Genomic DNA, 27025 nt, shown 5'->3' with positions numbered 1-27025 from the left:
ACATCTCCTTTCTTGCTGCTTTCTTTATTAAATATATTATACCCTGCAATGTTTAATTCCCAATCCTAATTTTTCCTGCAGCCAAATTTCAGTAATTCTTTCTACAACTGGTTCCTTCCAATGCATGGTTGCCTCCAGTTCCAGTGTTTTATATTAGGCACTAGGTGGATTACCTTATAAACAGTTTATAACACGTTTCAACATACTCATTTGCTGTAAACCCTAACCCCCCCCCAGCAATTTTTATCAGAATCAGATTTATTATCACTGACATGTCGTGAAATCTGTTATTTTGTGACAGAAGTAAATAGAGTCAGAGTCATAGAGCTATAGAATACTACAGCACAGAAACTGGTCCTTCGGCCTATCTAGTTCATGCTGAACTATTATTCTCTCTAGTCCCATTGACCATAGCCCTCCATAACCCTCCCATCCATGTACTCATCCAAATTTGTCTTAAATTTTGCAATTGAACCTCTAACCACCACTTCCACTGGGAGCTCACTCCACACTCATGTCACCCCGAGTGAAGAAGTTCCCCTTCAGCTTCCTCTTAAATAGCTCTCCTTTCATCCTTAACCCATGACCTCTAGTTCTAGTCTCACCCAACCTTAGTGGAAAAAGCCTACTTGTGTTACCATATCTATAACCCTCATAATTTTGTATACCTTTGTCAAATCTCCCTTTATTCTCCTACACTCCACGGAATAAAGACTTAATATATTTAACCTCTCCCTATAACTTAGGTCCTCAAGTACCAGCAACATCTTTGTAAATTTTCTCTGCACACTTTCAAATTCATTAATACCTTTCCTGCAGGTAAGGAACCAGAACTGCATACAATACTCCAAATTTGGCCTCACCAATGTCTTATACAACTTTAACATAACAGTCCAACTCTTGTACTCAGTACTTTGATTTACGAAGGCCAATGTGCCAAAAGCTCTTTACAACCCTATCTACCTCAAGTATAATACATAAAAATACTGTAAGTTACAATAATATATAAAACAATTCAAAATGAGAACAAAATGGTGAGGTAGTGTTCATGGGTTCCTGGACCATTCAGAAATCTGATGGCGGAGGGGAAGAAGCTGCTCATAGAACACTAAGTGTAGGTCTTCAGTTTCCTCTACCTCCTCCCTGATGGGAGTAATGATGGCATGTCCCAAATGATGAGGGTCATTAATAACAGATGCCATCTTCTTGAGGCACCAACCTTTGAAGGTGTTCTAGGTTTTGAGGATGGTCATGCTTGTGATGGAGCTGGCTGAGTCATAACCATCTGCAGCCCCTTTGGTGGTTGTTCTCCCAGCTCTCCCTTTCTGAAGCCAACAAGCAATTATTTAGTCTTGCTGACGTTGAGTGCAAGATAGTTGCTGCGACACCATTGGACCAGCCAATCTACTGTATCTCACTCCTGTACACCTCCTGAGATTCTGTCAAAAAGTTATGTCATGAACGAATTTATAGTTAGCATATGAGCTGTGCTTCTCCACATGGTCATGATTGTAGAGAGAGCAGGGCAATGGGCTAAATATGCACCTTTGAGTTGCACCCTGTTGATTGTCAATGAGGAGACATTACTTCCTATCCATATTGACTGTGGTCTCCTGATAAGGTAGTCAGGGATTCAATTGCATTGAGACATATAGGGGCTCTGGTTTTGAAGATTGTGGATTATTATTGAGATTATAATGGTATTGAATCCTGTGATGTAATCAATAAACAACAGACTGATACATGTATTGCTATTGTCTGCATGCTCCAAAGCCAAGTGAAGAGCCAATAAGATTGCTTCTGCTGTAGTCCTGTTATGACAATAGACAGATTGCAGTGGGTCCAAGTCCTTGCTCAGGCAGGAATTAATTCTAGTCATGACCAATCTCCCAAAGTACTTCATCAGAGTAGATGTGAGTGCAGTGTGTTAAAGCAGCTCATTTTGCTCCTCTTATGTCACACCACCTCCCCCAGCCACCCAATTTTCCCTCACCTGTACTCATCTATCGTTGCTGGCATGTAGCCCTTCTCCTCCTGCCACCTTCTTATTATGGGGTCTGTACTTTCCTTTCCAATCCTGAAAAAGGGTCTTGGCCTAAAATATCAACTGTTTATTCCCCTCCATGGAAATATTTGCTTGCTACTTAACTCCACAGTCATCAAAGCTTCTTTTCTTAATCAAACTTAAACATTTCCATCCATGGATACCTCATATTATCCAACCAGAGCCTAATTTCTACACAGCCCTCTAGCCCTTACAACACCACTTTGACACCAAACACAGATCACAGGTGAAAATGCAGCTACAATGCTTTTCATACCTATTGCCTCTGATGCCGATTAAGCCCAGTTTGGTTACGAACAAGGCAGTCAAAGGAGAAACAAACACAGAACATGCTGGAGGGCACTCAGAAGATCAATCCGCCTCCAAGTGGAGAGGCAGAGAGTCAATATTCCAGTTCAGGAACTGTTCAAATGATTAGAAATGTGAGAAGACAGCAATGTTGCAGAAAGGGAGGAGTAGAGAGAACACAAACGCCAGCTATCAGGGTAACAACTACTTTAGAAGGTAGCACTTAGAGGCAAGAAAGAAAATAAATTTGAATAGAAAGGTACAAGCACACCTGTGGAGAGAGACAAAAAGTGTAGTGAACTGAAATTATTCAATTCAATATTGAGTCCTTTAGGTTGAAATATGCCTTCTCATCATGCCATCAAGTTTCTGAGCAGTCCATGAACCTATAAACACTCTACATTATGCTAAAATAACTCACTATTCCTCTTTTGAATTACTTACACTCAGTGGCCATGTTATTAGGTACACTGGAAAACCTGCTCGTTAATGCAAATATCTAATCAGCCAATCAATCCACAAAAGCATGCAGACATGGTCAAGAGGTTCAGTTGTTGTTCAGACCAAACATCCGGATAGGGAAGAAATGTTATCAAGTGACCTTGACCATGTTGGTGCCAGAAAGGGTGATTTGAGTATCTCAGATACTGCTGATCTCCTGGGACTTCCATGGACAACAGAAAATGGTATGAAAAAAACATCTAGTGAGCAGCACCTCACCTTTGTAGGAGAAAACACCTTGAGAGGTCAGAGGAAAATGGCCAGACTGATTCAATCTGACAGAAGGAAGACAGTAACTCAAATAGGCACTGGTGTAAAGAAGGGCATTTCTCTACACACAACACATTGCAACTTAAAGTGGATGGGCTATAGCAGCAAAGACCACAAACATACAGGAGGTACCTATTAAAGTAGCCACAGAGAGTATATTTTGATGTCTCATTATACATGTGACAAATAAAGCTAATCTCTAATCTCTTTATTCTGGTTTGGAGATGAGGAGAACAAGACAGAGGTGCAGGAAACAGAGGAGATATGATTGATAACAATCAGAGCTGTATTGGACAGGACATCTCAAGGTAAGTTATAACAATTTGTCAATTGTCTATCCTCCCAAGAATTCATCCACAACACATGTCGAACTAAGTGGAAGCTTGTTCAAAACAGAATGAAGCTGTAAACACCACATCATGTCCATCACCATACATGTTTGTCTCCAACCCTAGAAAACAACTGTATAATTACTGGCTTCATTAATGAGGCAAGATATAATAAAATTTAAAACTGCAATATCTTAACCAGAAACTCCAACCGCCCAAGCATCTACCAGCTGCTAAAGTAAGCTTGCAGCTCAGAATGCAAACAAGGAACCCTGAGGAGGCAGTGATCATAATACACTAGAACTCACTCTGTAGTTCGAGAAGTCAAATGTATCAGTATTACAGTGAACTAAAGGGAATTACAGAGGCAAGGGAAAGGAGCTGGCCAAAGTCTGTGGCAACAAATTCCACAGATTCACAATCCTCTGGCAAAAGAAATTCCCTCTTATCTCTGTTCTAAGTGGATGTCCCTCTATTCAGAGGCTATGCCCTCTGGTCCTCAACTCCCTTACTACTGGAAAATACCCTCTCCACATTCACTCTATCCAGGCCTTTCAAGAGAACCCCTCATTCTTCTAAACTCTAGTGAGCACAGGCCCAGAGCTATCAAGTGCTCCCCATACATTCTCAGGAAAATTCTCATGAACTTCCTCAAGATCCCCTCCAATGTCAGCACATCCTTTCCTCAGATAAGGGGCCCAAAACTGCACACAATATACCAAGTGGGTTCCAACCAATACCTTTTAAAGCCTTTAAGAGACTGCAAATACTGGAGCCTGGAACAATAATCAATCTGCTAGAGAAACTTAAAGGGTCAGGCAAGGAATTGTTGAGGTCAATGGTCAAACCCTGCACCAAACAATTTCTTTCCTCCCACAGATGCCACCAAAACTGTTCAGTTTCTCTAGCAGAGTGTCTGCAGCTGCCAAGATGGAATGATTTATAGCTCCGTGGGGTGGGTGTTGTCAATTTCCCTTTGGCAATGTCAATTCCAACCATTCACAGGGAGTCTGTGGTTCTGATGCTGGATTCCAGCAGCAAACATGAAACAAAAGTTCATGATCTCTTTCTTGATGCACCTGAGAGTATCTGATTACCACAGGCCTTGCAGCCTGAAGGACAAATGAAGGCGCATTACAGTAAATCAGAGAGTACAGGTTAGGATACCAGTCTAGAGTAAAAGTGAAACAGAAAAAACAGGTTCAACTTTCTAAATATCCATAAGTAAGCCTCCCAGAACAAACTCTAAATATTAGTTCTTCACAACAACCTACGTCAGTATCTGACCAGAATAAGCACATTTTCTGGCATTATGCATGACAAAAGATATGCATTGAAAGGAAAATGTTACTTCAGTCAATTAGAATTTCAAAACATATTTCCAGAAAGACACAGGTTCTCACAATCACAGTGGAGGTACCTCAATCTGTGCAGACAGTTCGATTTTCTGTTTCTCTTTTCTCTCGAGGGATCGTTTCAGCTCTCCTACTTCAGACCGCATAGCATCTTCATTCAGCTGTGCCCTGAGCTCCAAAATCTGCTTTTCCAGCACTTGCTTCTCAAGCTTGGATCTTGCAGCCACTATAACACAAGACATTGAACGTTTAGCAAGATGGAAAAATGAAGAAGCAAGGGAAAAGAGCAAATCAGAATCTGTATCAAAAAATCGTTCTCGATATTGGTAACCAGTAATCTAGGATTTATTTTTGAAGCAATCCTTTAATTTATTTTAAGTTTGAAATCTATTATGAATGGCCTTCAAGCATTTAACCTTTAAAGCAAATAAGTTTGAAAGTTGAAGGATCATAATAGACTACAAATGTTGGAATCCAGAGTAACAAGCAATCTGCAGGAGGAACTCAGTGGGTTAAACATCTGTGGGGGGGAAAGGATATGCTAACATACTGGGTAAAAACTTTGTATCAATCTTGCCTTATCTCTTGCTTTGTCCTGGATGGTGTTGAAAATCTTGAGAATTGTTGGAGGTGCAATCATCTAGGCCAGCAGAATGTGGTCCAGCATACTCCTGACATGTGTCTCACGGATTCTAGACAAGCACTTCAATTACCAAGATATAGAAGGCTACAGGCCAAATGCAGATAAATTATACTGTTATAGTTAAATACAAAGGTCAGCATGGACATGATGAACTGAACGGGCCATTCCTGTGCAGTACAACTCTGTGACAACACACACAAAATTTTGAAGGAACTCAGCAGGTTAGGCAGCACCCATGATGAAGAATAAACAGTCAGTGTTTCAGGCCAAAACCCTTCATCAAGTCATTTTATCAACAGATTGAGTTCCTCCAGCATTTTGTGCATGCTGTTCTGGATTTCCAGCATCTGCATATTCTCTTATGTTTATAACACAGGACACATCATGGTCGGATCCTCCTAGTGAGCCATCTCTGAACCTCTTCCAGCGAAACAGTATTTTATTTGGAGGCAATCTTCTTTCATTCTTCTAAATTTCATTGAATACAGGTGTAATCCATTCAATATCTACCGTCCTATAGACAACAGTCCTATCATTACAAGAGTCAGTCTGACACTCTCTCTACAACAGGTGCATTTCAACAGATAAGAGTCCACAAGTTCACACAATACTGCGGGTGTGATTTGACAAAGGCACTGTAAAATTATAACAAAGCATCCTAAAACCATAATCTTGTTGTCTTAAGCAATGACTATTGATGAGCAGACCCAATAATTAAATGGCAGAACTGTCCTTGTGGTACATGCTTTCAAGGCTTTTGTATCTTCTACCCAATGGGACAGGGGAGAGAATGTCTGGAATGGGGTTAGTCTTTGATTATGCTAGCTGAGTTACTGAGGCAGCAAGAAATGTTGACAGAGTCTATAGAGGGCAAGCTGGCTTGTGTGATGTGTCCACAACTCTTTACAGTTTTGTGTGGTCACATACAGAGCAGCTGCCATACCAAGTAGATATGCTACTAGACAGACTGCTTTCTATGATGAATCAATTAAATTGGTTAAATGGGATTCCATCTGTCACATCCTAAATATCTATCTGTAAGTTGACCCTTCTGTGAGAGAGAATAATAGATGCTGGGCAGACTTGAAAGTATAAAATGGGATTAACAACAACTCAGTGGCCATTTTATTAGGTATTAATAAAGTGGCCACTGAGTGTATGCTTGTGGCCATCTGCTGTTGTAGCCCATTCACTTTGAGGTTCAACATGTTGTGCATTACAGATGTTCTTGTGCACACAACTGCTGAAGAACATGGTTATCTGAGTTACTGTTGCCTTCTTGTCAACTTGAATCAATCTGACTATTCTTCTCTGATTTCTCTCATTAACAAGGCACTTTTGCTCAAAGAATTGCTGCTCACTGTTTGTAGTTACCCTTCAACCATCAGGGTTTTGAACCAGAGGGGATAACTTCATTCAACGTCACTTGCCCCATCCCTGAAGTATTCCCACAACCTATCGGCTCACTCTCAAGGACTCCTCATCTCATGTTCTCAATACTTAATGCTTATTTATTTATTATTATTATTAATGAGCAGATGTACAGGTGTTCCCAATAAAGTGGCCACTGAGTGTAGGATTAGTGCCCAATAACCAGCACGGACTTGACTGGCCATTGGGTCTATTGCCATTCTACACCTTTCTATGATTTTATTTGCTTAAACTCACATAGTAACACAGTATTGAAACAAGTTCTTCAGCCCATCTGCTCCATGCTAACTCCAGCATACCCTACCAGTCCCAATTACCTATGTTTGACCTACAAACTGCCAAGCCCTTCCCCTCTATGTACTGATCCAAATACCTCCTAAATGTTGCAATTTTGACCCCTTTCTCTCTCAGTTCATCCTGGGTAGTCACGATGTTCTGTATAAAGAAGTTACACAGCTAATCTCATTAGATCACTTTTAAATCTTATCTTTATTGGTGCCCTCTAGTTTTGAACTTCCTAACACTGAGGAAAAGACTATGACCATCCATCTAATCCATGCCCCTGGAGTAATAAATTGCTCCAATTTCCTTCCACGTTCCAAAAATGTACAGGTTATGGCGTGCTTTGTTGGCACCGGAGGCATGATGACTGGGAGTTGCCTCCAGCACATCCTTGGACTGTGTTGTTTGTTGATGCAAAAATTATGCATTTCATTGTTTGATTCTGTACACCTGTGACAAATAAAGTTAATATTTAATCCTCTATCTCTACGTTCTGTTTATACAGATCAAATTATTACACAGTGCATTGAGGTACAGTAAGGTACAGCAATAACAGAGCAGAACAAGGTGTAAAAGCTTCCAAAAAAGAGCAGTGCTCATAGCAATGTGGAGGCTTTAGAGAGGGAGCACAGGCAGTTTACCAGGATGCTGCCTGAAGAGGCCAGACAAGCTGGGGCTGTTTTCTGCAGCACAATGGAGGCTGAGCAGGGATTCATAGAAGTTTTCAAAATTATGTGAGGTGTAAATAGATTAGATGGGTCAATATCTTTTTCTTAGCATTGAAATGTCTAATAGTAGAGGGCATGGAGTTAAAGTGAGTTGCGGCAAAATACAAAGGAAGTGTGCAAGGCAGGTTTCTTTTTTTACGCAGAGAGTGGTGGCTGGCTGAAATATAGAATGAACGACTAGGGGTGATTGTGGATGCAGACAGCATGGAAGCTTTTAAGAGATGTAGATACATGAATATGCAGAGAAGGTAGGGAAATGGTCAATGAGGAGGGAAGAGGGGTCAGATTAAAGACTTAAAGTTTTAAAGCTTTAAAGATTAGCTTCACTTGTCATATGTACATCAAAACATTGAAACATACAGTGAAATGTGCTGGGGGCAACCCACAAGTGAGGTCATGCTTCCAGTGCTAATATAGCATGCCCATGTCTTGCGAACAGTAACTGACACTTCTTTTAGAATGTGAGAAGAAACCAGAGCTTCTGGAGAAAACTCCCATGGTCACAGGGACAATGACAAATTCCTTACAGACAGTGGTGGGAATTGAACCCCATACCGTAAAAGACAAGCTTTCCACTGTATCCTGGTACTGTACATGTGACGATAATAAAGCAATACATCCTTCCTATAATCAGTTTTCTTCTAAATTAGACTCCGTCCCAGCAGAAAAAGCTTAAAGCACTCAGCACATCAGGTCTCATCTGTGGGAAGAGGAAAAGAGTCAATGTTCTCACAAAGGGTCTCCAGCTTGAAACATTGACTTGCCTCTCTTCCCACAGATGCACCCAGACCTGCTAAGTATATCCAGTATGTTTTGCTTTTGTTTTAGATTCCCAGGCACTTCAGATTTTTTGGGGGATATTCTCTAACTTATAAATACAGTTTCGCTGCCACTGGGACTAACTATTCAGCAGCATTGTGTCAGCACCTTTTCCACTTGGGTTACCGAAATCCAGAAAGCCAAGTCAAAACTCGGGGGAGGTAAACTAGAAGACACAATACAGAATTTCTACTGAAAGTATAGTAATCACTGATGAAGTAAAAAAGATTTTTAAGCTTAGGGAAAAAAATAGGCTTTAAAGTCATAAAGCATTTCAAGACACATGTTCAGAAGCACAACACACCTGAACAACTGGTGTCCTGTCGCACTCACCTCAATAGTAAGGAAATGCTTTGAGTAGCTGGTCAAGGACTACATCTGCAGCACACTACCACCCCAACTGGACCCCCTACAATTCACCTAAACACACTACCGATTGACAGATGACACAATAGCCACTGCTCTAAATACTGTACTTCCACATATGGAAAAGGAGGATGTTTATGGGAGAATGCTATTCTTGGACTAGAGTTCAGCATTCAACACCATAATCCCATCCAGGCTCAATAAGTAGCTCAGAGACCTCTGTCTTGAACCTGCCTTGTGCAGCTGGATCCTGGAATTCCTGTCAGATCGTCGGCAGGTCGTCACCTATAACCCTCTGACTCTCAACACAGGAGCCCCCAGGGCTGTGTACTAAGTCCTCTTCTTTACTCCCTACACCCACATCTGTATCGCCATCCGCAACCCTAATCTGCTAATTAAATTTGCCAACAACACTACATTGATTGGCCTAATATCAAACAATAACGAGGTGGCCTACAGGGAAGAAGTCATCTCTCTGACACATTGGTGTCATGAAAACAATCCCTCCCTCAATGTGACAAAAACAAAGGAACTGGTTGTGGATTAACCCCTATTGACATCAATGGATCTGGGGTTGAGAGGGTAAACAGCTTTAAGTTCTCAGCATCCACATCACCGAGGATCTCACATGGTCTGTACACACCAGCTGTGTGGTGAAAAAGGCACAACAGTGCCTCTTTCACCTCCGATGGTTGAGGAAGTTTGGTATGGGCCCCCAGATCCTAAGAACTTTCTACAGGGGCACAATTGAGAGCATCTTGACTGGCTGCATCACTGCCCGATATGGGAACTGTGACTCCCCTAGTTGCAGGATTCCGCAGGGAGTGGTGCAGACAGCCCAGCGCATCTGTGGTTGTAAACTTCCCATGATTCAGGACATTTACAAGGACAGGTGTGTAAAAAGGGCCCATAGGATCATTTGGGACCCAAGTCATCCCAACCACAATCTATTCCAGATGCTATCATCTGGGAAAAGGTACTGCAGCATAAAAGACAGGATCAACAGTTTCTTGCACCAGGCCATCAGACTGATTAACTCATGCTGATTTGAGTGTATTTCTATGTTACATTGACGGTTCTATTTATTATAAGTTACTATGATTGCACATTTAAACTGAGACATATCGTAAAGATTTTTATTCCTCATATATGTGAAGGATGTAAGAAATAAAGTCAATTCAATTCAATTCACTTAACACTGAACAAGATATGAGAACAAATGACCGAGCATTTGATAAAAATGAAAGTTTTTATGCAAAATTAAGAAATAGGGAAGTGAGTTTTAGAAAGTTCAAGAGGTTTAGTGAATAAATTATAGAGCTTACAGCCTTTGCAGCTGAAAGCAGGTCTATCAGTTGTAGGTTTACGGGACTAATACTGCTAACGTCTCAAAGGGTTTTAACGCTGGAGGAGATCACAGAGATAATGAGGGTAAGCCCAAAAGAGATTTTGAATTATAACTAGGCGTGTTACTGAACTGTGAACCAATTTTGGGTGAAGTGAGCAGTGTAATTTAGGATAATAAAAACAGGGAATATCAGGAACACTCAAAATATACTGCCTGATCTGCTGGAGGAGTAACAGTACCTGAAACTTTCCACCAATGCTGCCTGATCTGCAGATATTTCCAGTGTTTTCTGTTTTTGTTTTATATTACCAGCATCTGTAGTTCTTGATTCCTCCACATCAGTAAGACCTGACGTAGATGGGCAGGAATTCCCGGTGGCCAGCCATTCTAATACTACTGCCCATTCCCATTCCGATATGTTGGCACATGGCCTCCTCTCCTTAGGCCACACTGAGGTTGGAGGAGCTACACCTCATATTCCGTCTCGGTATTCTCCAACCTGGCTGTATGAACATCGATTTTTCTACCTTTAGATAATTTCTGGTTCCCCTCTTACCTCTTTCTCTTCTCCTCGCCAGCTCATCACCCTCTGGTGTCCCTCCCTTTTCCCTTTCTCCCATGATCCACTCTCCTCTCCAGATACAGTCCTTCTTCTTCAGCACTTCCCCTATCACCTCACAGCTTCTTACTTCATCCCCTCTCACCCTCACATCCACCTTTCTTTCCAGTCCTGATGAAGGCTCACAGCCTGGAACATCAAATATTTAGAAGCTCCACAGATGATGCCTAATCTGCTCAGTTCCTCCAGCACTTTGTGTATGTTCTTGCAGATTTTGCATTTTCATTCAAAGCAAGAGGTTGAGAGTGGAAGACTGAAGGCATCACGGAGAGAAGGTCGTTTTTCTTTTCTTTAACTTATCGGGGAAAAAAGGCTAGACTGCGCAGGCGCGTGACATAGCGCGCCAAGATTTAAAAGAAAGACCGCCATATACAGCGGCCATCATTGGAGTGGACTGAGTCGAAGTGGGACGGCTTCGGCCAGAAACAGGCAGAGGTGAAGGTAGTTTCCGGTAAGTTTCAGTTTTTCTTCTTTTTTTCCAGACTAGAGAATATGCCAAGCAGGATGTTGGAATGCTCCTCTTGCAGGATGTGGGAAGTCAGGGCTCCGGTCTCACTGACAACGATATCTGCAAGAAGTGCATCCAGCTGCAACTCCTAACTGACCGCGTTAGGGAACTGGAGCAGGAGCTGGATGACCTCTGGATCATTCAGGAGACAGAGCAGTTTATAGATAGTAGCTTCCGGGAGGTGGTTACACCTAAGCAACAGGGCACAGGTAATTGGGTTACCGTCAGGCGAGGGAAGGGGAAAGGGCAGGTAGTACCATTCCGCTCCAAAACAGGTACATCCATTTGGATACTGTTGGGGTGGCTTACCTGGGACAAGCTGTGGCAGCCAGATCTCTGGCACTGAGTGTGGTTCTGCAGTGCAGAAAGGAGGGAGGAAGAAGAGGAGAGTGATATTGACTCCACAGTCAAGGGTACAGACAGGAGATTCTGTGGTCATGACAAAGACTCCCAGATGGTTTGTTGCCTCCTGGATACAAGGGTCAGGGATGTCTCTGATCGCATGCGCAGCATTCTGAGATGGGAGGATGTCATAATACACATTGGTATCAATGACATAGGTAGAAAGAGTCAGGAGGTCCTGAAGAGTGAGTACAGAGAGCTTGGTAGGAAGTTGAAAAACAGGACCTCGAGGGTAGTAATCACCAGATTGCTGCCTGTGCCACGTGCCAATGAGGGTTAAGAGTAGGATACTCTGGCAGATGAACATGTGGCTGAGAAACTGGTGTAGGATGCAGGGTTTCAGATTGCTAAATCATTGGGATCTCTTCTGGGGCAAGTGGGACCTGTACAAGAGAGACGGGTTACACCTGAACTACAGGGGGACCAATATCCTTGCAGGGAGGTTTGCTAGTGTTATTGGGGAGGGTTTAAACTAGATTTGCAGGGGATGGGAACCAGAGTGCCAGAGTAGATAGTGGGAACTGAGATAAAAATAAATTATGTTAGTAGTTCATGCAAAGTCACAAATAGTAAGGTTGTGCATGGTGGTAATAATTTTCTGAGGTGTGTATATTTAAATCCGAGGAGTATTGTGGGAAGGGCAGGTGAGCTGAGGGCCTGGATTGACACATGGTATTATGACATCATAGCCATTACTGAAACTTGGCTACAGGAGGGGCAGGACTGGCAGCTCAGTGTTCCAGGGTCTAATGTTTCAGACGTGATAGAGGCAGAGGGATGAAGGGTGGGGGTTTGGCTTTGCTAATCAGGGAAAATATTACAGCAGTGCTTCAGCAGGACAGATTAGAGGTCTTGTCTACTGAGGCCATATGGGTGGAGCTGAGAAACAGGAAAGGAAGGACCACATTAATAGGGTTGTATTATAGACCACCCAATAGTCAGTGAGAATTGGAGGAGCAAATCTGTGGAGAGATAACAGACAATTGCAGGAGACAGAAAGTTGTGATTGTAGGGGATTTTAATTTTCCACACATTGATTGGGACTCCCATACTGTTAAAGGTCTAGATGGGTTAGAGTTTGTGAAATGTGTTCAGGAAAGTTTTCTAAATCAATATGTAGATGTACCAACTAGGGAGGATGCAATATTAGATCTCCTACTAGGAAATGAGTTAGGGCAGGTGACGGAAGTGTGTGTAGGCGACCACTTTAGTTCCAGTGATCATAATGTCATTAGTTTCAACTTGATCATGGATAAAGATAGATCTGGTCCTCGGGTTGAAGTTCTAAACTGGAAAAAGGCCAAATTTGAAGAAATGAGAAAGGATCTAAAAAGCGTAGATTGGGACAGGTTGCTCTCTGGCAAGGATGTGATTAGTAAGTGGGAGGCCTTCAAAGGAGAAATTTTTGAGAGTGCAGAGTTTGTATGTCCCTGTCAGGGTTAAAGGCAAAATGAATAAGAATAAGGACGCCTTGGTTCTCGAGGGATATTGGAACTCTGATAAAGATGTATAACATGTATAGGCAACAGGGAGGAAATAAGATGCTTGAGGAGTATAAAAAGACTAGGAAAATACTTAAGAAAGAAATCAGGAGGGCTAAAAGAAGACATGAGGTTGCTTTGGCAGTCAGGGTGAAGGATAATCCTGAGAGCGTCTACAGGTATGTTAAGAGCAAAAGGATAGTAAGGGATGAACTTGGTCCTCTTGAAGATCAGAGTGGTCGGCTATGTATGGAACCAAAAGAAATGGGAGAGATATTAAATGGGTTTTTTGCATCTGTATTTACTAAGGAAACTGGACTGGAGTCTATGGAAACAAGGCAAACAAGTAGGGAGGTCATGGAAGAGGAGGAGGTGCTTGCTGTCTTGAAGCAAATCAGAGTAGATAAATCCCCAGAACCTAACAGGGCATTCCCTCGGACCTTGAAGGAGACTAGTGTTGAAATTGCAGGGGCCCTGGCAGAAATATTTAAAATGTCGATATCCACCGGTCAGGTGCCGGAGGATTGGAGGATAGCTCATGTAGTTCCGTTGTTTAAAAAAGGCTCAAAAAGTAAGCCAGAAAATTATAGGCCGGTAAGTTTGACATCGGTAGTAGGTAAATTATTGGAAGGAATACTAAGAGATAGGATCTACAAGTATTTGGATAGACAGAGACTTATTAGAAAAAGTCAGCATGGGTTTGTGCATGGTAGGTCATGTTTAACCAATCTAATAGAGTTTTTCAAGGAAGTTACCAGGAAAGTGGATGAAGGGAAGGCAGTGGATGTTGTATACATGGACTCCAGTAAGGCCTTTGACAAGGTCCTGCATGGGAGGTTAGTTAAAAAGATTTAGTCGCTAGGTATACATGGAGTGGTAGTAAATTGGATTAGACATTGGCTCAATGGAAGAAGCCAGAGAGTGGTAATAGAGGATTGCTACTTTAAGTGGAGGCCTGTGACTAGTGGTGTGCCACAGGGATCAATGCTGGGTTCATTGTTATTTGTCAACTATATCAATGGATGATAATGTGGTAAATTGGATCAGCAAATTTGCTGATGATACAAAGATTGGAGGTGTAGCGGACAGTGAGGAAAGTTTTCAAAGCTTGCAGAGGGATTTGGACCAGTTGGAGGAACGGGCTGAAAAATGGCAGATGGAGTTTAATGCAGACAAGTGTGAGGTATTGCTCTTCGGAAGGTCAAACCAAGGTAGAACATACAAGGTAAATGGTAGGACACTGAGGAGTGCAGTAGAACAGAGGGATCTGGGAGTACAGATACATAATTCCCTAAAAGTGGCGGCACAAGTAGATAGGGTCATAAAGAGAGCTTTTGGTACATTGCCCTTTATAAATCAAAGTATTGAATATAAGAGTTGGAATGTAATGGTGAGGTTGTATAAGACATTGGTGAGACCGAATTTGGAGTATTGTGTGCAGTTTTGGTCACCTAATTACTGGAAGGATATTATTAAGGTTGAAAGAGTGTAGAGAAGATTTACAAGGATGTTGCCGGGACTTGAGAAACTGAGTTACAGAGAAAGATTGAATAGGTTAGGACTTTATTCCCTGGAGCATAGGAGAATGAGGGATGATTTGATAGAGGTGTATAAAATTATGATGGGTATAGATAGAGTGAATACAAGCAGGCTTTTTTCCACTGAGGCTAGCGGAGAAAAAAATCCAGAGGCCATGGGTTAAGGGTGAAGGGGGAAAAGTTTAAAGGGAACATTAGGGGGGCTTCTTCATGCTGAGAGTGGTGGGAGTGTGGAATGAGCTGCCAGATGAAGTGGTGAATGCGGTCTCACTTTTGACATTTAAGAAAAACTTGGACAGGTATATGATGAGAGGGGTTTGGAAGGATATGGGCCAGATGCAGGACAGTGGGACCGGGCAGAAAAATAGTTCAGCACAGCCAAGAAGGGCCAAAAGGCCTGTTTCTATGCTGTAATGTTCTATGGTTCTATTTGCTACTGAAATTTAGGACATGGGCATCAGAATTGGTAAATGTGATGAGAGTAAAATTCCACATTTCCATTAACTTAAAAAAACAAAACAAACATCATCTCCCCACAATGACTCCCTGGGGATTAAGTGAGAAGCTGAGAGGTAATGTGTAGCTACAGTAGTGGGAATATAATTTTTCTCCCTGAAGTGGTGGAATCAAACAGAGGTTAAGATCCTGGCTGCAGTAAGCCTAACAATTAAAGGATGCATAATTCAGCTCACACTCTCAATACTGAGGGAGTACTCTGCTGTCAAAAGTGCCACTATACAATTAAAGATGTTAAGCAGAGATCTTGCCTGCCTCTCCAGTAGGCAAAGAACCAAGATTTAAGCTGGAATTAAGCACTACAGAACTGCAGGCGTTTCTGAATCTAAATCTTTTTTTAAACAACTGAGGACCAAGACTGATGAGAATTCTCCAAGAGCTGCTGCAAATTATTATGTGCAGAATGATGGTGTAGTGTAACACCGTTAGACAGCCAACAACAGGTTAAATTCCTGCTGCTATCTGTAAGGAGCTTGCATCATGACCATGAGTGTTTCCTCTGGATGTACTGGCTTCCTCCTACATTCCAAAGACCACAAGATATAGGAGTAGAATTAGGCCATCTAGCCCATCCAGTTTGCTCCGCCATTCAATCATGGCTGATCCTTTTTTTCTCCTCTTCAACCCCATTTCCCAGCCTTCTCCCCATAACCTTTGATACCATGTCCAATCAAGAACCTATCAATCTCTGCCTTAAATACACCCAACAACCTGACCTCCACAGCCGCATGCAGCAACAAATTCCACAAATTCACCACCCTTTGGCAAAAGGAATTTCTCAACATCTCAGTTTTGAAAGGGCACCTCTCTATTCTGAGGCTGTACCCTCTTGTGTAGACGATCCCACCATGGGAGACATCCTTTCCACATCTACTCCATCTAGGCCTTTCAACAGTCAAAAGGTTTCAATGAGATCCCCCCTCATCCTTCTGAATTCCATCGAGTACAGACCCAAAGCCATCAAATATTCCTCGTATGATAACCTTTACATTCCTGGAATCACCCTTGTGAACCTCCTCTGAACCCCCTCCAATGCCAGCACATCTTTTCTAAGTGAGAAATCCAAAATTGTTCACCATAATCAAGGTGAAGCCTCACACTATGTGTGCAGGAAGTGTGTCCAGCTTCTGGCAGACCACATTGAGCATCTGGAGTTGCGATTGGATTCATACTGGAGCATCCGCAATGCTGAGAAAGTCGTGAATAGCACGTTCAGTGAGTTGGCCACACCGCAGGTAAAGGCTACACAGGCAGAAAGGGAAGGGGTGGCCACTAGACAGCATAGCAGTAGGCAGGTAGTGCAGGAGTCATCTCCCTCCTAAACAGATATACTGTTTTGGATACTGTTGGGGGAGATGTCTCATCAGGTGAAGGCGGCAGCAGCCGAGTTCATGGCACCATGGGTGGCTCTGTGGCACATGAGGGAAGGAAAAGGAGTGGGAGAGCTATAGTGATAGGGGATTCAATTGTAAGGGGAACAGATAGGCATTTCTGCGGCCGCCAACGGGACTCCAGGATGCTATGTTGCCTCCCTGGTGCAAGGGTCAAGGATATCTCTGAGCGGCTGGAGGACATTCTGGAGTGGGAGGGTGAACAGCCAGTGGTCGTGGTGCACATAAGTACCAACGATATAGGTAAAAAACAGGATGAGGTCCTACAAGGTGAATTTAGGGAGTTAGGAGATAAACTAAAAAGTAGGACCACAAAGGTAATAATCTCTGGATTACTACCAGTGCCATGCACTAGTCAGAGTAGAAATAGGAGGATATTTCAGATGAATACGTGGCTTGAAAAATGGTGCAAGGGGGAGGGATTCAAATTTCTGGGGCATTGGAACCAGTTCTGGGGGAGGTGGACCCGTATAAACAGGACAGTCTGCACCTGGACTGGACTGGAACCAATGTCCTAGGGGGAGCGTTTGCTACTGCTGTTCAGGAGGATTTAAACTAATGTGGCAGGGGGTTGGGAACAAGTGCAGAGAGACAGTGGGGTGTAAAATGAGGGTAGAAGCAAAAAGTAGTAAGGTGAAAAGTAAAAGTGGCAGGCAGGCAAATCCAGGGCAAAAAGCAAAAAGGGCCACTTTTCAATATAATTGTATAAGGGCTAAGAGTGTTGTAAAAACAAGCCTGAAGGCTTTGTGTGTCAATGCGAGGAGCATTCGTAACAAGGTGGATGAATTGAATGTGCAGATAGTTATTAATGAATATGATATAGTTGGGATCACAGAGGCTTGGCTCCAGGGTAACTAAGGATGGGAGCTCAACATCCAGGGATATTCAATATTCAGGAGGGATAGACAGGAAATAAAAAGAGGTGGGGTAGCATTGCTGGTTAGAAAGGAGATTAAAGCAATAGAAAGGAAGGACATTAGCCTGGAGGATGTGGAATCGATATGGGTAGAGCTGCATAACACTAAGGGGCAGAAAACGCTGGTGGGAGTTGTGTACAGGCCACCTAACAGTAGTAGTGAGGTTGGGGATGGCATTAAACAGGAAATTAAAAATGCGTGCAATAAAGGAACAGTAGTTATAATGGGTGACTTCAATCTACATATAGATTGGGTGAACCAAATTGGTAAGGGTGCTGAGGAAGAGGATTTCTTGGAATGTATGCGGGATGGTTTTCTGAACCAACATGTCGAGGAACCAACTAGAGAGCAGGCCATTCTAGATTGGGTATTGAACGATGAGGAAGGGTTAGTTAGCAATCTTGTCATGCGAGGCCCCTTGGGCAAGAGTGACCATAATATGGTGGAATTCTTCATTAAGATGGAGAGTGACATAGTTAATTCAGAAACAAAGGTTCTGAACTTAAAGAAGGGTAACGTTTAAGGTATGAGACGTGAATTAGCTAAGATAGACTGGCAAATGATATTTAAAGGTTTGACAGTGGATATGCAATGGCAAGCATTTAAAGATTGCATGGATGAACTACAACAATTGTTCATCCCAGTTTGGCAAAAGAACAAACCAGGGACGGTAGTGCACCTGTGGCTGACAAGGGAAATTAGGGATAGTATCAAGTCCAAAGAAGAAATATACAAATTAGCCAGAAAAAGTGGCACACCTGAGGACTGGGAGAAATTCAGAGTCCAGCAGAGGAGGACAAAGGGCTTAATTAGGAAAGGGAAAAAAGATTACGAGAGAAAGCTGGCAGGGAACATAAAAACTGACTGTAAAAGCTTTTATAGATATGTGAAAAGAAAAAGATTAGTCAAGACAAATGTAGGTCCCTTGCAGTCAGAAACAGGTGAATTGATCATAGGAAACAAGGACATGGCAGACCAATTGAATAACTGCTTTGGTTCTGTCTTCACTAAGCAAGACATAAATAATCTTCCGGAAATAGTAGGGGACCAAAGGTCTAGTGAGATGGAGGAACTGAGGGAAATACATGTTAGTAGGGATGTGGTGTTAGGTAAATTGAGGGGATTAAAGGCAAATAAATCCCCAGGGCCAGATGGTCTACATCCCAGAGTGCTTAAGGAAGTAGCCCAAGAAATAGTGGATGCATTAGTGATAATTTTTCAAAACTCCTTAGATTCTGGATTAGTTCCTGAGGATTGGAGGGTGGCTAATGTAACCCCACTTTTTAAAAAAGGAGGGAGAGAAAAACCTGGGAATTATAGACCAGTGAGACTGACATCGGTGGTGGGGAAAATGCTAGAGTTGGTTATCAAAGATGTTTTTGGAAAGAGGTGAAATCATCGGACAAAGTCAGCATGGATTTGTGAAAGGAAAATCATGTCTGACGAATCTTATAGAATTTTTTGAAGATGTAGCTAGTAGAGTGGATAGGGGAGAGCCAGTGGATGTGATATATTTAGATTTTCAGAAGGCTTTTGACAAGGTCCCACACAGGAGATTAGTGTGCAAACTTAAAGCACACGGTATTGGGGGTATGGTATTGATGTGGATAGAGAATTGGTTGGCAGACAGGAAGCAAAGACTGGGAGTAAATGGGACCTTTTCCGAATGGCAGGCAGTGACTAGTGGGGTACTGCAAGGCTCAGTGCTGGGACCCCAGTGGTTTACAATATATATAAATGATTTAAACGAGGGAATTAAATGCAGCATCTCCAGGTTCGCGGATGACACGAAGCTGGGTGGTGGTGTGAGCTGTGAGGAGGATGCTAAGAGGATGCAGGGTGACTTGGATAGGTTAGGTGAGTGGGCAAATTCATGGCAGATGCAATTTAATGTGGATAAATGTGAGGTTATCTTATCCACTTTGGTTGCAAGAACAGGAAAACAGATTATTATCTGAACGGTGGCCGATTAGGAAAAGGGGAGGTGCAACAAGGCCAGGGTGTCATTGTACACCAGTCATTGAAGCTGGGCATGCAGTTACAGCAGGTAGTGAAAAAGGCAAAAGGTACGTTGGCATTCATAGCAAAAGGATTTGAGTACTGGAGCAGGGAGGTTCTACTGCAGTTGTACAAGGCCTTGGTGAGATCGCACCTAGAATATTGTGTGCAGTTTTGGTCCCCTAATCTGAAGAAAGACATTCTTGCCATAGAGGGAGTACAGAGAAGGTTCACCAGATTGATTCCTGGGATGGCAGGACTTTCATATGAAGAAAGACTGGATCGACTAGGCTTATACTCACTGGAATTTAGAAGATTGAGGGGGGATCTTATTGAAACATATAAAATTCTAAAGGGATTGGACAGGCTAGATGCAGGAAGATTGTTTCTGATGTTGGGGAAGTCCAGAATGAAGGGTCACAGTTTAAGGATAAAGGGGAAGCCTTTTAGGACCGAGATGAGGAAAAACTTCTTCACACAGAGAGTGGTGAATCTGTGGAATTCTCTGCCACAGGAAACAGTTGAGGCCGGTTCATTGGCTATATTTAAGAGGAAGTTAGATACGGCCCTTGTGGCTAAAGGGATCAGGGGGTATGGAGAGAAAGCAGGTACAGGATTCTGAGTTGGATGATCAGCCATGATCGTACTGAATGGCAGTGCAGGCTCGAAGGGCTGAATGGCCTACTCCTGCACCTAATTTCTATGTTTCTATGTTTCTACCAGTGCCTTATCACATCCTTGCTCTTGTATCCTAGACCTCTTGAAATGAATGCTAACATAGCATTTGCCTTCCTCACCACCAACTCAACCTACAAGTTAACCTTCAGGGTGTTCTGCACAAGGACTCCTGAGTTCCTCTGCATCTCAAATTCCTGGATTTTCTCCCTGTTTAGAAAATAAGTCTGCACATTTATTTCTACTACCAAAGTGCATGACCATGCATTTTCCAACATTGTATTTCATTTGCCACTTTCTTGCCCATTCTCCTAATCTGTCTGTCCTTCTGCATCCCGCCTGTTTCCTCAGCCCTACCTGCCCCTCCACCAATCTTCATATCATCTGCAAACTTGGCAATAAAGCCATCTATTCCATCATCTAAATCACTTATATACAGCATAAAAGGAAGTGGTCCCAACACCGAGCCCTGCAGAACACCACTAGTCACTGGCAGCCAACCAGAAAAGGATCCTTTTATTTCCACTCGCTGCCTCCTGCCAATCAGCCAGTGCTCTAACGATGTTAGTAACTTCCATATAATACCATGGACTCTTAACTTGATAAGCAGCCTCATGCGTGGCACCTTGTCAAAGGCCTTCTGAAAGTCCTTATATACAACATTCACTGCATCCCCTTTATCTATCCTACTCGTAATCTCCTCTAAGTATTCCAACAAGTTCATCAGGCAGGATTCCCTGAAGGAAGCCATGCTGACTTTGTACTATCTTGTCCTGTGTCACCAAGTACCCCATCACCTCATCCTTAACAATTGACTCTAACATCTCCCCAACCACTGAGGTCAGGCTAACTGATCTATAATTTCTTTTCTGCAACCTTCCTCCTTCCTAAAGAGTGGAGTGACAATTGCAATGTTCCAGTCCTCTGGCAGCATGCCAGAATCCAATGAATTTTTTTGAAGGATCATTTCTAATGCCACCACAATCTCTAACACCACCTCTTTCAGAACCCTAGGGTACAGTTACTCTGGGCCAGGTGACTTAGGCACCGATAGGTCTTGTCAAAGAGAGCACCTTCTCTCTTGTAACGGTAACGGTAGTAGGTTTATTGGTCACATGGCTGTAATTGGGAGGTGCAGGCTCATTGGGCTGAAAGGGCCTGCTACTGTGCTGTATCTCAAAATACAAAATAAATAAATAATAAACTCAAGTGGCATCTTTCTATATCATCACGAAATGTGCTTTTTGCTGAGTTTTTAGCAGTGGAAGAAATTAAAATAAGATATTAAGATTCATATTGTACATGAACACATACAGTGAAGTGCTTTGTGTAAACAAACAGCACGTCCAAGGATGTGCAGGGGTTAGCCCACATGTGTTGCACACATTCTTGTGCCAACAAAGCATGTCCATAACATTCCACAGAGCAACAACAACAAACAGGAGAACTACAGAAAATAACCCCTTTCTCATCCCTACTACACTCCCATCCACACATCCACTTACACACCAGACAGGCCTCTGACACCAGAACCGCTTCAAGTCCTTGTCCGCAGATTCTCAGACTCTGTACTTTGCCAGGTTTGACCTTCAGGACTCTACTCCCGAACTCACACAGACCTCGTTTGACCTTCAGGCCTTGACTTCCAGACTCAGGGACACCTGCAACCCTGGTGACCTTGAGGAGGGTGTGGTCACTGATCCTCATGACTCCCACCAGTATCCGGGACCTGTCAAATGTACTGACTTCTAACCTGGAACATGGAGATTACTGCCTGTGACACGACTTCCAGAATCACTGGTGTTCAACCACAAAGCGCTTTGACCTGAACTCAAACTCCTGTCCAGATACTTAATTTATTATCCCTTGACCTCTAACTCACACTCATCCTTCTCCCTAAACCCTAAAACCCCTAACTCCCATATCACCCTCAACCCAATAATCTGCTAATAACTCTCAGAACAAGACAGATAAAGGTCTGAAATTTGCTCAGTGGACTTATAACCACGAAATTAGGCATGGATTAATGCCCAAATATCCTCTCACTCCAAGTATCAAAGCATAGCATAAGTCAGTGTAAGCAGCCATAGAAAGCCTAGCCATAAACCTTCTCCATTAAATATGAAGATTCAAGTTTACAGTAATTTCTCTGTCAAACACAGTAAGTATCAGAAGATGCAATAAGGGAAGCACTTCTGTTTTAATCAGACTTTTGACATAAAATGCACAAGAAGAAACAAACTATAGATCAGAGCTCATTTTAAACACAAACTTCAGCATTAAATACTGCAATAGCTTTCTCCCTGAGTTAGAAAGATTGGTTACAGTGTTAGTATTATTTCGTGAGGACTAGAATATAAAAGCAAAGATATAATGCTGAGACTATACAATGCATTGGTCAGACCACAGTTGGAGAATTATCAGCAGTTTTAGACCCCATATTTAAGAAAGGATGTGCTGACATTGGAGAGGGTCCAGAGGAGGTTCACAAGAATGAGCCCAGGAATGAAAGTATTGTATGAGGACCAGTCTGATATCTCTACACCTGTACTAGTTGGAGTTTAGAAGAATGAAGGGGAATCTTATTGAAGCCTATCAAATATTGAAAAGCTTAGATAGAGTAAAAATGGAAAGAATGTTTCCTATAGCGGGAGAGTCAAGTTCAATAAAAGGTAACAGACTCAGAATATAAGCACATTTATTTATAACAGAGATGAGAGCAATTTCTTTAGCCAGGAAGTGGTGCATTTGCATGGATGGTTATGGAGCCCAAGTCATTAGATATACTTAAAGTGGAGATTGATAGGTTCTTGATAAGGTCATCAAAGGCTATGCAGAGAAGTCAGGAGAATGGGGTTGAGGAAGAAAATAAATTAGCCACAATGGAATGTGCAGTAGACTCAATGGGCTGAATGCCCTAATTCTAAACATGAGAAGTTCTGCAAATGCTGGAAATCCAAAGCAACACACTCAAGATGCTGGAGGAACTCAGCGGGTCAGGCAGCATCTATGGAAATGAAAAAATAGTCAACGTTTCAGATTGAGACCCTTCTTCAGCACTGGAAAGGGGGAAGTCTCCAGAATAAAAAGGTGGGGAGTGAGGAAGAAGAAAAGAGAGAAGGTGATAGTTGAAGTCAGGTGGGTAGGAAAGGGAAAAAGCTGGAGAAGAAGGGATCAGATAGGAGAGGAGAATGAATCATATGAGATAGGGAAGGAGAAGTGGACCCAGGGAGAGGTGAAAGGCATGTGAGAAGAGGTAAGAGGCCAGAATGGGGAATAGAAGAAGAGAAGGGGAGGACAAGTATTGACATGTTGCAATGGGAATGGGAAATCACAATCACGATGTTTGGCCACCAGTAATCATGCCGTGCCTGGCCTTTCTTAAACAGCAGAACAACATTAGCTATCCTCCAATCCATCATCGGTCACTAAGGATGATTTTACTATTTCTGCTAGGGCTCCAGCAATTTCTGCATTGGCCTCCCACAGGGTCACCTTGTCATTTATCCATCCTAATTTGTCTTAAGACAGCAAACACCTCTCCTCTGTAATTCGTATAGGGTCCATGAATTTGATGTTGCTTTGCCTCACTGTGTCGGTCTCCTGAGTAAATACAGATGCAACAAAAAATCCATTTAAGATCTCTCCCATCTCTTTTGGCCCCATGCATAGATGACCATTCTGATCTTCCAGAGGACCAAATTTGTCCCTTGCAATCCTTTTGCTATTAACATACTGTAAATTCCGGTGTATAAGCTGAGAATTTGGCCCTAAATTTTGATCCTAAAATTAGGGGGTCGGCTTATACAGAGGGTGCCAACTTTGGAAAAACGAATACACGGAAGACAGGTCACATTTATCGGCTGTTTTTGAGTCAAATTGGTTCCACTGTCGACGCATGAATTCTTTGGTTTGGTGGTTTAGTCTGAAGCATGGACATCAAACCACCAGGGATGACTGCAATGTCCCTATTTTCAACTTTCAATGCTGCTTTTGTCTCACCTGACAAGTGCGCTTTGATCATGTCCCAGACAAGTAGCGACTTTTCCTTCCCAAAACATTCAGGACGTCGATGCCACACCTCTTTAACCCACTTCAAGCAACCTGCTTCGTCCCTCCAGCAGTGTTCTTGAACATAAGCAACACCTCGCGGGAATTTTCTGAGCAATCTTTGTTTTTCGTCTCAACACAAGATGATGTCTATTCATAAATCGGGTGCACCAACTTCGCATAGCTTTGAAATTTTCTCTGACCTCACGGCGTTTTTCGTCCCATTTCAACGCTTGAACTCGAATCATTACTCTGGTAACAATGTATCCGGATGATCGCTGGTGATTCACCCACTCTAAAACTTTTTCTTCCAGTTCTAGCCACTGGCATGTTGTCCCACAGTTTGTACATTTCGACTTTGGCATTTCCCTCAGCATGTTCTCTTCCTTTCTCCACTCTCTCTCTCTCGTTTACACTAAACTTCTTAGCAGTTGCAGAATTATTCGGTCCTTTAGCAAAATCAACAACCTTCAGCTTGAAGCCAGCATCATATCACATTTGTTTTAATCTTTTATACACAGTGGTCGCAAACTCAATACTGAGCACACGTACTGATCCCGCCACCCCGTGTTATGTTTTAACAAGATTACGATGGGCACCAAATGGTTTCACAGGGATTACATTTCAGAGGATTCTTTTCCATTGGAAACCTAATCCAAAATTTCTCTCCCTGATTTATTTATTAAGAATTCATCTATAATGCTCTACAATGTGTAGGCCTGTTTTCTTAGCAGGTACTGGTTCACAAAATTTCCAGGGTCCGGATCCAGCAAAGCTGAGTACCAGCATGTGAGATCTTGTGATTGTTTCTGGTTAAAACAAAAACCTCTACAAAAGGGATCGGCTTATACAAAGGTAACATGAGAAAGTCACTTTTTTAACCTTGAAATTGGGTTGGGGGGGGGGGGGGGGGAGTTGGCTTATGGTCCAGAATATACAGTATCTGTGGAATCAATTTAGGATTCTCCTTCACCTTGTCTGCTATAGTAACCTCATGCCTTCTTTTAGCACTTCTCATTTCTTTATTTGTGTTCTAAAGTTCAAAGTGCAACTTATTATCAGAGTGCATACATGTCACCACATACAACCCTGAGATTCTTTTTCTGCGGGCATGCTCAGCAAATCTATAGAACAGTAACTGTAAACAAGTCAGTGGACAACAACCTGCACAAATGCAGATATAAATAAATAGCAATAAATAATGAGCATGAAATAACAAGATGACGAGTCCTTAAAGTGAGACCATCAGTTGTGGGAACACTAGAAATAGGATGAGTGTAGCTATCCCCTTTGTTCAAGGGTCTGATGGTTGAGGGGTAGTAACTGTTCTTAAACCTGGTGGTGCAAGTCCTGAGGCTCTTGTACTTTCTACCTGATGGCATCAGCAAGAAAAGAGCATGGCCTTGGTGGTGAGGATCTTTGATGATTGATGCTACTTTTCTACAACAATATTTTATGTAGATGTGATCAACGGTTGGGATGGTTTTACTCATGATGTACTGGGCTGACTCCATTACACACACAAAATGCTGGAGGAACTCGACATGCCAGGCAGCATCTATAGAAGAAAAGTACAGTCGGCATTTCAGGCTGAAACCCTTCAACAGGACTCCAGCATCTCTTATTTGTGAATCCACTACTTTTTGCAGGTTGTTCCACTCAAAGGCATTGGTGCTCCCATACCAGGCCATAATGCAGCCAGTCAGTACACTTTCCACCATACATCTCTAGAAGTTTGCCAAGGTTTTTGATGACATGCCAAATCTCCGCAGACTCCTGAGGAAATAGAGGCGCTATCGTGCTTTCTTTGCAATTACATTTATATGATGGGCCCAGGACAGGTCCTCTGAGATAGTGACACCCAGGAACTTGAAGTTACTGACCCTCTCCACCTCTGATCCTCCAATGACTACTGACTCATGGACCTCTGGTTTCCCTCTCCTTAAGTCCACAATCAGTGCCTTGGTCTTATTGACATCAAGTGAGAGGTTGTTATTATTACACCACTCAGCCAAATTGTCATTCCTCTCCTGTATGCTAGAAGTGTTCTCTTGCTTTTTTATATTCCATAACTACCTTATTTGTTCCAACCAGCTATACATTATAGCAACTCCTTTTTTTTCTTAACCAGGACTTCAATCTCTTGAAAACCAAGACTCCCTAAACCCATTATCCTAACTTTTTTTTCTGACAAGTTTTGTACTATCAAAATTTCCCTTTAAAATGCCTCTCACTTACCAAATACACCTTTAACAGAAAACCACCGGTCCTAATCCACACTTGCCAGATCCTTTCTGATACCATCAAAATTGGCCTTTCTCCAATTTAGAATCTCAATTTGTGAACCAGGCCCATCTTCTTCCATACTTACTTTGAAACTAATGGCAGTATGATCACTAGATGCAAAGTATTCCCCTGAACAAACCATCTGTCACCTGCCTTGTCTCAGGAAATCAACTATTGCACACTCTCTCAATGGAACTTCTACGTACCGATTAAGGAAAC

At 42.5% G+C, this 27025-nt stretch overlaps 1 protein-coding gene and 1 long non-coding RNA gene across 13 annotated transcripts in view; one reads left to right on the top strand and one right to left on the bottom strand.

The window, feature by feature from the left end:
- LOC132389065 (centrosomal protein of 128 kDa) overlaps positions 1-27025 on the bottom strand; it is a 611990-nt gene that overhangs the window by 456831 nt on the left and 128134 nt on the right. For all 10 annotated transcript variants that reach the window (XM_059961488.1, XM_059961481.1, XM_059961513.1 and 7 more), the window contains one exon: positions 4874-5034. In XM_059961488.1, coding sequence (XP_059817471.1) covers positions 4874-5034 — 161 coding nt within the window. The remainder of the gene's footprint in view (positions 1-4873; positions 5035-27025) is intronic.
- Positions 1-27025, top strand: part of LOC132389117 (uncharacterized) — a 42533-nt gene that overhangs the window by 6134 nt on the left and 9374 nt on the right. For 2 of the 3 annotated variants that reach the window (XR_009510427.1, XR_009510426.1), the window contains exon 2: positions 3349-3432. This is a non-coding gene — a long non-coding RNA (uncharacterized LOC132389117). Of the gene's footprint in view, positions 1-3348; positions 3433-25251; positions 25376-27025 lie in introns of all 3 variants that reach the window. The other variant, XR_009510423.1, reaches the window with a different exon arrangement.

This window comes from Hypanus sabinus, chromosome 2 (assembly GCF_030144855.1).
Source record: "Hypanus sabinus isolate sHypSab1 chromosome 2, sHypSab1.hap1, whole genome shotgun sequence".
NCBI lineage: Eukaryota > Metazoa > Chordata > Chondrichthyes > Myliobatiformes > Dasyatidae > Hypanus > Hypanus sabinus.
Note: the sequence above shows the minus strand (reverse complement) of the source record. Positions and strands in the feature narration are given on the sequence as shown.